Source organism: Triturus cristatus, chromosome 7, assembly GCF_964204655.1.
Source record: "Triturus cristatus chromosome 7, aTriCri1.1, whole genome shotgun sequence".
NCBI classification, from domain to species: Eukaryota; Metazoa; Chordata; class Amphibia; order Caudata; family Salamandridae; genus Triturus; species Triturus cristatus.
In genome coordinates, this window is record NC_140590.1 from 1,183,219,315 (window position 1) to 1,183,231,835 (window position 12,521).

Sequence of the window (12,521 nt, forward strand, 5' to 3'; positions counted from 1 at the left end):
GCAGTCTGTACAAATGACACCTTTTACGCCATCATGAGCCGAGGTGTAATTTGAAAGATTCACAATTGGGTTGATTTGAGTGATTATGAAGTCATTCAAAGGTGCAGAATTAATATCGGGACACAGACCATGGAATCCTGGAGTCCAAGCAAGGATTAGCGACAGTGTGCGTGTGCTTTGTGCAGCCTGAACCCCTGTCAGGATTGTCCAGTGATAGTGTGCACCGGAATCCAAGTGAGTCTCAACGCCGTTGGGTGCCTTGTGCACCGCACGACTTTCGTGAGGATTGGCCTTGTCGTGTGCACAGGAATACAAGTGAGTCTCAACGCCGTTGTGTGCGGGTGCGTTGGGCACTGTGAGGCCATTGTGAGGATTTGCCATGTTATCGTTTGCATCGGAGTAAAGGGAGTCTCCGCGATGCTGTGCGTGTGATCTTTGTGCAGCCAGAGACTCGTGTGTGGAGTGCCCAGTGATCGTGCACCCGTAATGAAAGAAGATTCAGCGATGGTGTGCGCGTGTGCTTTGTGGCATCCTGAGATCTTCGTAAGTGAAGCGGCCTGGGCTGGAAGTCCCGGAGAAGCCAAGCTGCTGGCCCAAGCCGCCATTGCCATTTCGCAAAGCTGCATTGGAGGCCCAGCCACTGACCGAGGAGACAGTTCGCGCCCCAAGGTAACGCATGTCGACTCCTGGGGTGAGGCGCTGGCTCGGAGGGAGACTCTCAGCCTCTGTCTAGGGTTGGCAGCACAAGCCTCTGCTTCGGCTTATCGCGGACCGTATTGCCAAAGGAGTAGTGGTGCAGGGGCCGGAGTGCGAAGCTGCACTTTAGGATTTCATCGTACTGTGTGAGGGGCAACTGTGAGGTGGAGACCGCCAAAGGCCCGGTGATCGGGGCCCGAGTGTATTACGCTTTATTCAATTTCTGAAAAACGGAGCACCTGACTGTCGTATTACACATTGCAACATTTGTGTCCAACGGAGTACCTGATTAGAGTATTAAGCATTTCATTATTCCTGCATACCGAATTACCCGATTAGTGTATGACGCATGGCATTTTTATCTGCATAACGAACTACCGGATTGTCATATGACACATTGCATTGTTACTGCATAACGATCTACCCGATTAGCGTATTGCGCATAGCATCTGAAAGATATTTTAGTGATCGATTCCTTACCTTAGACTATCCTCCGGCGTCAGACTGGATCTGGAAAGTTTTTCGGCAGCAGTACCCCTGCGTGTCGGTAGGGGTCGTCGTGTGGCTCCACGTACTTCGCTGGCGTCGTAGCTGCAGAGGTGACTTCTTCAGAGCTACTTGGACGCGCCAACGCGTGCTGACGTCGGTTCTTTCTTTTTCCACGCCTGCAAACTCCGATCCGAGAGAGACGGAGCGGTCCTCCTAGTCATATTTTTGACTTGTTTTCTGAGACTTGTTTCTCTTGTTTGTCGAGTACTCTACTTCTGGTGCAGTAGGGATGCCCGGGTCTCTGTCCTGTAGGGACTGCCGTCGGAACATGTCGGCGGAGGACCTGCATGTCGTGCATTTTTTCTGGTTCGGGCACGTCCATCACCCCGAGATGTGCCCCAGTTGTCGGGCCATGGCGCCGAAGACATGCAGGAGCATTCCCGGCAGTTTTGTGGCCTGGCAATTGCTCCTTGCCACTCAAGGTCCCGTGCCGGTGGGGCGGTCGAGAGGCCTCTCAAGCAGCCGACAGCCAACGGCAATGACTGGAAGGGGTCTAGGGACCGTCTCGCAGCTCAGTGTGAGGATGTACCACACTAGGAGGCCAATGTGGAGGATGTGAGCGATCTGAAATTTATCTCCACGCCCCGGTACACTTGCCTCTTCCTCCTTGGCTACGGAGCAGGATGGTACATTTCTGTGGTGTTGCGCAGGGCGTCTGAGGCTCTTAACCTCAAGCTCTCTACTGTGTCTCTCAGGGCCAGTCTCCTGACTGAGGTTATTCAGCCAGGGGCCTCCTCCACGGAGCCACTGCTGCCCTTTAATCACGCACTTAGAAGTCCTCTGGGCGCCTGTTCTGCGTCTCCCACAGGTACTCCTGTGGATAGGAGTATGGCACAACGGCATCGCCCGGCCGTGGGCGACCGCAGTTTCCTCACATAACACCTGACGCCGGACAGTCTGCTTGTCCAGGCCTCTGCTTCTCCCAGCGCATTCCCTTCTGCACCTCTGGATAGGGTACCAAAAAAAGGTTGAGCGCTCTGGGAACAAGGTTTTACCTTTGCCACTTTAGGACTGCGAACAGTGCATACTGCATGCCTTTTGGCCTGCTATTCCCACTGTGTGTGGAACTTTGTGGCGCTGGTGCTGCCTCAGTGTCTGACGGACGGTACTCTCCCAAGCAATTACCGAGGGGAGAGATGCTGCAACGTTTACTATACGTGGTGGCCTTGATACCGCCGACTCCCTTGGCAGGGCAATTTCTACAACTGTGGCGCCCCGCCGTTACGCCTGGCTCAGAGCCACTGGCTTCTCGGATGTCCAGAATGCTTTGTTGGACATGCCCTTTGATGGAACGCGCCTCATTGACAATCCGGATTGCACGTTGGAACGTTTTAAGGACTCCCGGGCAACGGCCCAGTCCTTGGGCCTTTCCGCCACGCGCACTCCCTTGGGGTCTGCCTTTCGCTCCTTTCCTAGCAGGGACAAGTCGCCCAAACACGTTCCTTTCAAAGCTGCAGGCCTGCGCAGCAGCACTCTTGGCGCAGCCGCTGAAAGGGGACCCGCAGAGCTGTGTCACGGGGCCAGCGCGCTGCCGCCCCTGCCACCATGGCCGCCAAACCAGAAATCACTGCTGTTGACATACAGTTCTGTGCAAGTTGACCCTAAAGGTCTTAGCTCAACGATACTATTCTGATGGCAAATATTTTAAAATCTGTTTTTGGTGCTTTGTTGAGCTTCAGTGATTAGTTATTTAATGCATGCTTGTAACTGAAAGAAATGCGTTGAAGTTTATTTCAACTCTGGACTACACTGAAACTACAACCTCATTGTAATGTTACCGGTTTTATTTATATAGCTAACCCATTGCTAATTACTTAGCTTCTTGGTTCTTCATACTAGATTGTTCATTGTGATTAATATAGCAGTTTTATTTTATTGTGGAAGATCATTCTCTATACAGTGTTGGGGTGTGGTTTCGAGCGTGGAGGTAGTCTTTGGCAGTATTCCATAAGTCAAGTAGCTGAGTGCTCATGACCTAACCTCTACTACTGTGTGTTGGTTTGCAGTTGTGTTTTGGCCCTTTCTTTCTTTACTGTGTCCTCTTATGGTAGTTGGTCACAAGTTTGGGTCAAATGGACCTCTTCTGGTGTGTTGTATTCTTGTGATAGCCGTGTTTCACTAAAGTTAGTAGCTGTGATGTAGTCCTCCTACTGGCTGATCTAATTTGATCTGGTTTTGGAGGAAAGTATCTTGGCGATTGATTAGCATCTAGTCTGTAACAGGCTGCTGATTGATATCCAGACAGTCTGGTAGTATTCTGTTCTCGTGTGGTTGGATCCTATCCCTTGCCCCTGGTTCCTGAGTTTCCCTATGTATCGTTTCAGAGTGTTGGCTTCACCCTTAGGGCCTACTAAATCCAGATTGAAAAGGTTTGGTGTTTGGGACCTACATATTTTCCGCATCAGGAGTTGTAAAACTAAGAGAGCAATTCATAGGGTGAACAGTGTCGTTTGACAGGGTGTGGTGTTAAAGGAGTCTAGCTTCTCTCCAGTCTAACCTATGTAAATGAATCCCTATTGGTAAGAGATGGTACTATAGTGCCATTGTTCTGTTTGCAGTGTAGAGGAAGGTAGTGTATTGTGTGTAGTATACTGGAATGATTAATTGTGTATTGCAAAATGGTGGTCTGGGTGGGATTGGTAAATAGTATGTGTATAATAGAATTTTAGGCTTTAATGATAAGGATATTTGGTTCACTTCTGTAGATGTGTGGTGTCTGTCTATGAGGTATGCAACATTTGGCTTTGCATGTTAGGGGATTGTATAGTCATCTTACGTACAGTGGTTTGGTGATGAGGATGGAGTGTGTAGGTAACGAGATGGTGAGGCTAGGAAGGTGTTAGCAAGGTGCTGCAGAAAAGGGGATAGGAGATTGTTACAGTAGCTAAAAGCATGTCCGATTTCTGTTCGCATTTAGGATGAAAGTTTAGAGATAGTAAGTGGGAGATATGGACCCATGAAGAATGTGGTGAGGAAGCATCAGGAAGACCATGAAAAGCATATTACATTGAAATATATGCCTAATTGTAGGTAACAAATGTAATGTCTTGAGTTTATGGGATGGCAATGGAATATATTCAAAGGTTCAAAATTACTTTATTCGGATAAGACTGTAACCATAAAAGCACAATCACGTTACGAGTTAAAAAATGAAACCATTTCAATAACATTAGTCACAGGTGCAAAATGTTTAAAACGCATACAGCAAGATTAAATTAGCATTGGCATAGCTAATAGGTCTTGCCTTTGGGGCCTTATGTGTTTAGCCAGAACTTTTGGCTATGTTGTAGAGCATTGTGGCTGCTGTGCATTATGTTGAAAAGTTCTAATTAAGTGTTAAGCATTTTTGTTAACTTTATACAAACTAAGACGACATTAGTTGGAACAAACAGGCTTCCCTCTCTTCCTCTTGAGTTTCACGCCGGGATTGCTGCAATTGTTGGGGTGCCCATGGTTGACGGAGTCTCAGCTATGTCACGCCCACTTGGGCTCCCACTAGGGAGCGATGTGTTATTGGGGCCAGGTCTCTGATGCTGGGAGGGTATACAATACAGTGACTGGTTCAGGCGCAGGATCAGTGGTGGTCCCTCTAGTAAAAATACTGTTCATTGGACCATCACTTCCCAGGGACAGTCGACGCTCCGTCAATTCGATCTCACCTCATACAATATTAACCACCCTTTCTAGCATGCTGTCAAAGCTGCTGATGGGGTGAGCATATGATATCCTGGGGCGTGTCACCATTATAGGTGCTCAGGGTCAGTTCTTACCAGTTCTAATAGTTCTAATAATGTTAATGCAGGGCGTGGGCAGCTCCTGCTGCGGTGTCTGGTGGGGGCTGTGGTCCCCTCCTGCTAAAAGTGCTGGTGCAGAATGCGGGCTAACTGCATTGACGGCTCATGGAATATACATGTGATATTTAAGTTGTGCATGCTCATGTGCTGCTGCGTGTTGCCTTGGAGTTGCTTGGACTCTTAAGTTTAGGTGGTTAGTGGGGGAAAGAAAAGCGAGAGAGGGCTAGATCAGATCTAGTAGAAGGTGCAGCGATTGGTTGACTTATTTTGTGTTGGTCATGTGATTTGGGCTGGAGTGGAATAGTACAGTGTGTGTTCCATGAGGCAGTGATGAAGACAAAAGAAAAAGCCCACCTTTTCTTTTTGCTGTTTTTAAGAGTTTGAGCTGCAGGTATTCAGGTCCTTAGCCATAGTAGGCACTGTAACTGATGCTTAGGGATACTATACTGATGGTAAGCATTGCCACTACCATGTTTTGTGCTTCATTGTTAAATCTTTTATCTTTATCTCCACTTGCTCTCTTGTGTAACCCAGGTATGCAGGACCAGAGATCCAGGAGAAGGTCGCCACGTTCAGACAGATGCTATTGGAGAAAGACCTCGCTTTAGGAAAAGAGGAAGAGAAAGCAAAGACCAAGTAAGCTATAAGACTCGCATGTCACAACCATATTTTCCTAAACGTGCAACATTTTATGAAAAATGCTGCATCTGATAAGCCATACATGACATCAGTAAATGTCTCATCAGCTAGCATCTCACATCTGTATTAAATATGCCTTTCACTGACTGTAGAAAAGTGCCCCTCTTTGCTATGGTCAATCCCACTTTTTGCCTGGTAAATGATGTGAATTCCACTAAAAGGGCACTGGGTCCCGGCTAACCAGGACCCCAGGGCCAGACCTCGTTCCCAAATCGGTACCATTTTTCACCCAATTGCCAAAACCCTTTAGCACCCTCTAAGTCCCTAGTAAATGGTACCCCGTTACCTAGGGCTTTAGGTACTAAGGAGGGTCTCTAAGGGATGCAGCATGAATTGTGCCAACCTAAGAGACCCTTCACCAAGCACATGCAAGACTGCCATTGCAGGCTGCGTGTCTTGGTGCAGACAAAAGTAAAAACACTTCACACATTCCTGAATGCCATGTTTCTCACTGCTGCATATAATATTTGTAAGTTGCACCTACAGCAAGCTTAAGAGTCCTAAGGTGAGTGCTGAATATCACATGTGAGGGCATACCTCCATTAGCAGATATGCACCTGTGCTGGTCAGTCCTATTGCTGCCAGTACAAGTTACTAGGGAATCCATTTAAAAAAAAAAAAATTGTTATTGAAACATTAATTGATTCATATAAACATTAGAGGACACATAGCCAGAAAATAAGATCGACATACGAAGGGAGAAAGTCACGTTTCAAACTGAAAGGGGAATATCACGGGGTAGGGGGGACATTTAGTTCTGAACAATCTGGCGTGCAGGTGTCTCCTCTATAGTATTCCAAGGGCCCCAAATACGCGCCCATTTTTTAGGGCAACCCCTAGCGACATATACCGTCTTTTCTCTAGACATATACCAGTAGATATCTGTCTCCCAATTCTCCAGCGTAGGTGGTTTGGTGGCTCCCCATATTTGCACGATATTTCGTTTAGCAATCATAAATCCCAAGGTGGCCCATTGTGTCTGGTGAGTGTTGAGATTTGTGGGTTCCCAGATGTTAAGTAGGCAGCGTCTCTCCTCTGTTAAGAGACGGGTGTGTAGTACAGTGAACTATACATCGTGGACCTTGTGCCAAAAAGCGCGAACAAACTTGCATTCCCATATGGTGTGAAAAAAAGGTTCCCAGCAATCCGCACCCCCTCCTACAGTCTCCTCTGTCAGTGACCCCCATACGGATCAGACGTGGCCCGATAATGTACAAGCGGTGAAGGATTAAATCGCCCATAAAGACTATCTCGAAACCAGTGTTTTGATTTGGACTGTAATCTAAAATAAAAGTTTGCAAGGCGACCACATGTTGATTGAAATCAACACAGTCCCTTGAGTTATAAAAATTAATCAATAACATTTTCAAGGAATGGGAGATGATCCATTCCACGCAGAGAATTATTAGAGCCAGAAACCAGGCGGGTGAATGTGCCCCTTAAATGAAGTGCAAAAAGAAATATTAGACCCCCTTTGGCTCGACCTGTCCCACCCATAACTGCCGGTACAACGTAGCTGGAGTAACCATCTAAAAAGAAGTTACTTGAGGGATCCCACGATTCCTGCATGGCAATATCAGGTTTGCCTAGGAAATCAAGCCAGGACACATCCGCTCGTTTGGATTTAGTCCCGGCGACATTCCAGCTAATTAATTTACAACTAGCCCCTCCAGCAGTGTTTTCAGGACAGGGATCAGCAGGCTGCGCCGTGTCTGTCAATCATTATCTTCCAAATTTGACAGTGGGGTATAATAGTTGTTCAATATCAAATTGGAAGAACAGGGCAGAGGGACATTATTTGAAAGCTGAAAATATCCAGGCCTTACCGGTAACCCAGAGCTTTGACACCCCACCGTATAAGGCAGTCTAGGCGGAGGTTGTTGCCTTGAGGATAGGTGCCTTGATGGGGGGGGGAATGTTTGTAGGATCACGAGCATCAGCCCGGTGACTGTGTAAACCGGAAGAGAATTTCGATGGGGGTGGGTAAAAAAAAACACCTAGGGGGACTGGTCTATTTTCTCCTTACCCTACCTCAGACCCATCCCAAAACAATCTACAATGTCCGGACTATTAATATTAACAATTACACAATCGCCCACAAGACGCTTCGGCAGTCGCTCAACCCACCCTTCTCGCCATAATGATGTTGGGGGAGATGTCCAAACCTCCACAGCTGGAGGCTGTACACCAAGAACTAGTCATCCTCAATAGGTCATGCGTAGATTCCATCACTCCCCCCACGGAGAGGAGGAACCCCTACAAAACGGCCACCAAGGGCGCCGATTCCGGGGGAAGATCAAGGGTAACCGTACTACCCCTAGCCTGCCTCACGCTCCGGCCCAGGGGCTGGGATACAGCTTTACTTGCCGCACACGGCATATTACCATCAATTTGATTGCCTAATAGCGGCTGCACAATGGAAAGGGGAGGGTCCGTACTCAACGCCCTATCAGAGGTACTACCCATCCCCTGAGAACATGATTGGATTAATGGCCCAGAAGAAACTCCCGTGCCCCTCTCTGACCTAAGTGGGCTATGCATAGCCTGACTGGCCCCCACTTGATGTAAACTAAGCTCTTTGATGGAGGCTACAAAATTTGTACATTTATTAAGCAGGTCAGCCACACAGGCATTCAGTCTCGACAATATCTTTAGCAATGCCCACCAGCAAAGGTTCTAAACGTGAGGTGATAATGTCTTCTAGTAGATCCGCCGTAAGTGTCCCTAATGGCCCCTCAGTAGGCTGTGCAGCTTTTTGAGATCTTCTTCTTGCAGATCCTCGCCGAACCTGCGTTACCATGGACATGATGCCCCCGTTGATAAACCAATCCGGAGTGAAAATAACAGGATCCCTTACTATAGGAGGATTAGACAGTCACCACAGGTTCCAAAGGTATGCTGGGTACTGCCACACCGTCAATAGTTTCACAGGGCAGTATGGGAGGAACCAGACCCAGTTCCTGTTCAGCATTAGCAATTTCTTTAGATAACACCCCAACAGCAGAAGACAGATAAGAAATTATGCAGTCAGATTTTCTGGGAACCTTAGCTTTCTTCCCACTCTCCTCCATAGACACAGCTTGCTTGTGCTTACCCATAGTGGAAGTTTGGGGGATTGGCCCGGCCCGACCTCCTTCAGCCTCTGACGGCCGTAGACGGCCAGCCCTTTGCCCGGGCTCAGCCCGGCGCCGCCCGCGGGCGTCCCGCGTTGCTTCTGGGTGGAGGGCAACATAACACCCCCTCGTCGGGAGGGAGGGGCCACTGTTGGTGACGCTGCCCCTCTACCTCCTGGTGATTGTAGTCCTCCGGGTAACCGCCAAACATGTGCAGGCTCCGCTGCGCTGCATCTCCCGCGAAGCGGGAGGCACGAGGTTATTTTAATCAAAGTCCGGTGCGGGAGGGAGGGACCACTGTTGGTGACGCTGCCCCTCCACCTCCTGGTGATTGTAGTCCTCCGGGTGACCGCCAAACAGACTCCCCGTGCAAGCTCCGCTCCGTTATTAGTGCTTGTGCAGCTCCTCCTCCTTTCTTCCCCCGCCCACTGCACATGGGTGAAAGGTCGTACCGCGCTTCTGCATCCGGTATGCTTTATTCCAACCGGATCTTGCTCCCTCTTCCTCCTTCTCAAAACTCATCGCTGCTAAGGTCGAACTCTAGCCTTGCCGCCACCGCTTGAGTCTCCTCGTTCAGCGCCGCCATGGGAGTCCCGGCCTCCTTCCGCTGGCTCAGTCGCCATCCTTCGAGGCCTTCGCCGCCAGATGATATTGGGGCTTACAACATGGTCGTAAAGAGCGCGGCTGCAGCTTTTGGCGTGAAACTAGAGGAGGAAAAACCCAAAGCGGACTTTTTACTCGAGACACTTCTCCCAATCCAAACTAGGAGCCAGTTCCTCCCCATGCTTCAGTGTCATGAACCAGGGGAAGGAGGCCTTCAAGGATCCTGCAACATGCAGATCCATCACACCCAGAACAGAGAAAAAATATAAGCATTCCTCTCAGGACCCTCCAGACATCAAGGGATCTGTCACAGCAGACTCAATTATCGCATCTACAGCCAGAAAGAGGGCCAATGTTCCGGCAACCTTTGGGCCAACTCCTGACCAGGAGAGCAGAAGGATGGGCCTCACTGGCAGGAAATTCGAGAGAAATGCGGCAATGCACTGGCGCATGGCGAACTCCAATGCACTACTGAACAGGCACCAGTACCAACATTGGGACGAAATGGGGGACCTAATCAAGCATCTCCCCCGAGCAATACCAACAAAGAGCTTCGCATCTAGTGGAAGAGGGAAAGAATATAGCAAATTCATGCCTTAAAATAGCGTTGGACGGGGCAGAGACATCAAACAGACTGATGGCAATAGGAATCACTGAAAGGAGACAGGCCTGGCTCAATTTCAGGATTCAAGCAAGAGGTACAGAACAACATCCTGGACACCCCCTTCAACGGAGAAACGCTGTTCGGGGCACCAGTCGATGAGAAGAGGTACCCCGACACGGAGACCTTACGGAAGGGGAGGAAACTAGCCGGGAACGTCACATCAAACATTCCAGCAAGGCCAGCAAGGTGAGGGTCACGGGCAACAGGGGCAGCAGACACAGAACTGGCAGTACCAGCCTAGGGGTCAGTCCTTTCGCAGTAGGGGGAAACGGACGAGGCCAAAGAAGAGGGGGGAGACCAACCCGCCTCAAAGTGACTTCGCACGGAGGAGAGTGCAAACCCACAACATCCCTCCAAGGGTAGAGCACAAAGGAACCAACAAAAGAGGGTTACACGAACCATACGCCTGCGAGCATGCAACACCGGTGGGCGGCAGACTCCGATTTTTCCTCCAAGAATGGAGAAAAATAACAGACAAATGGATACTCAACATCGTACAGTACGGATACTGCATAGAGTTGGGAAAGAGACCCCCAAACAAAAAAACCAAAGAGAAGGGAACACTCGGGACAAGAGCTAGCACAACTCATAGAGGAAGCACTACAGCTACTCCAAAAGGAGGCCATAGAACCAGTACCTTTCAAAGAAAGGAACAAGGGAGTGTACTCAAACTACTTCCTGGTACCAAAGGTGGATGAAACAATAATACCCATCCTGGATCTACGGTTCCTAAACAAGTATGTAAGGACGCAAAGATTCAAAATGACATCCCTACAAGAATTACTCCCTCAAATGAGAGATGGAGACTTCATGTCCACCGTGGATCTCAGAGATGCCTACCTGCACATCCCAATGAACAGGCAGCACAAGAATCTGTTAAGGTTCACCATCAACAAGGATCACTACCAATTCACAACCTTGGCATTTGGTCTAAACTCCGCACCAAGGGTTTTCACCAAATGCCTTGCAGCAGTAGCAGCGTACCTGCGGAGGGAAGGAATTCACGTGTATCCTTACCTCGACGACTGGCTAATAAAGGCAAGTTCACGCGAAAAATGCGAGGAACACGCACAGTGTGTCACAAGGACACTGACAAAGCTGGGGTTCTCAATACACTGGGGGAAATCATCAATGGAACCAGAACAAGTGAAGATCTTCCTGGGGGCGCAAATCAACACCTTAAAGAAAACGGTGATGCCCAGCGAGAAGAGGACACTAGCCCTGCTGAAGGAGACGCGCCTCTACCAGAAGGGGCGAGCTCTGACAGTGAGAACAGCGAGCAAGATCATGGGGATGATGGCGTCATGCATTCACCTAGTTCCAAATGTAAGCCTACACATGAGAACATTCCAGGAATTGCTGCAACAGCAATGGCCACAAGCAAACGGAAGTTGGGAGGATCTAGTGGTTGTAACGCATGCAGTGCAAGAAGAGGTAGCATGGTGGAACAGGGAGAACATAACAATAGGGAAGCCCTTAACACCACCAAGCCCAACAGTGACCATCACCACAGACGCATCCCAAATAGGATGGGGAGCACATATGAACAAGCTCAGAGTGAGGGGTCTGTGGACTCCAGCAGATACGGTCAGACACATCAACTATCTGGAGTTAAAGACCGTACTGCTAGCACTGAAGGCCTTCCAGAAAAAACTGTACAACCAAAGGGTGTTGATACATACGGACAATACTACAACTATGTTCTACATAAACAAGCAGGGAGGGACACAATCGTTCCCCCTGTCCAACCTGGCACAGGAAATTTGGAGGTGGGCCATCACACACAAAATAGACCTGCTGACCATACACCTACCAGGGAAGGACAATGTAAAAGCAGACTGGCTCAGCAGGCAGACTTCAGCATCCCACGAGTGGGAACTCAATGGGCAGGAAATGCAAAAACTATTCAAGAGGTGGGGCACACCGACCATAGACCTGTTTGCAACACACCTGAATGCAAAATGCCAAAACTTCGCATCCCGACAACCAGGAAAACTATCCAAGGGGAATGCCCTATGGATAAGTTGGTCAAGAACATTTTGCCTACGCTTTTCCACCGATACCACTGATACACAGGGTACTCAACAAGTGCAGGACCAGCAACATGACGCTGATCCTAGTGGCACCACTGTTGGCAAGACAGACATGGTACTCGCAAATAGTGGAGATGGCACAGGGGCCACCACACAAGTTCACAAGACGAATAGACTTGCTCTCCATGCAGAACAGAAGTTCTACACCCAGAGCCTCTGCCTAGCGGCATGGCTCCTGAAGACCTAGAGTTCGCATACCTTAAGCTACCTCAAAGCACTATGAGAGTGCTCCGGGAGGCAAGGAGACCGACAACACGGAAATGCTATGGGGAAAAATGGAAGAGGTTCACACTGTGGTGCAGAAAAAATA

The 12,521-nt window shown here is 49.0% G+C and overlaps 1 protein-coding gene across 5 annotated transcripts in view; it reads left to right on the forward strand.

Moving 5' to 3' along the window:
- The window catches only part of LOC146811408 (uncharacterized), an 880,866-nt gene that overhangs the window by 208,429 nt on the left and 659,916 nt on the right, over nucleotides 1-12,521 (forward strand). For all 5 annotated transcript variants that reach the window (XM_085618520.1, XM_085618519.1, XM_085618522.1 and 2 more), the window contains exon 3: nucleotides 5,574-5,675. In XM_085618520.1, coding sequence (XP_085474646.1) covers nucleotides 5,574-5,675 — 102 coding nt within the window. The remainder of the gene's footprint in view (nucleotides 1-5,573; nucleotides 5,676-12,521) is intronic.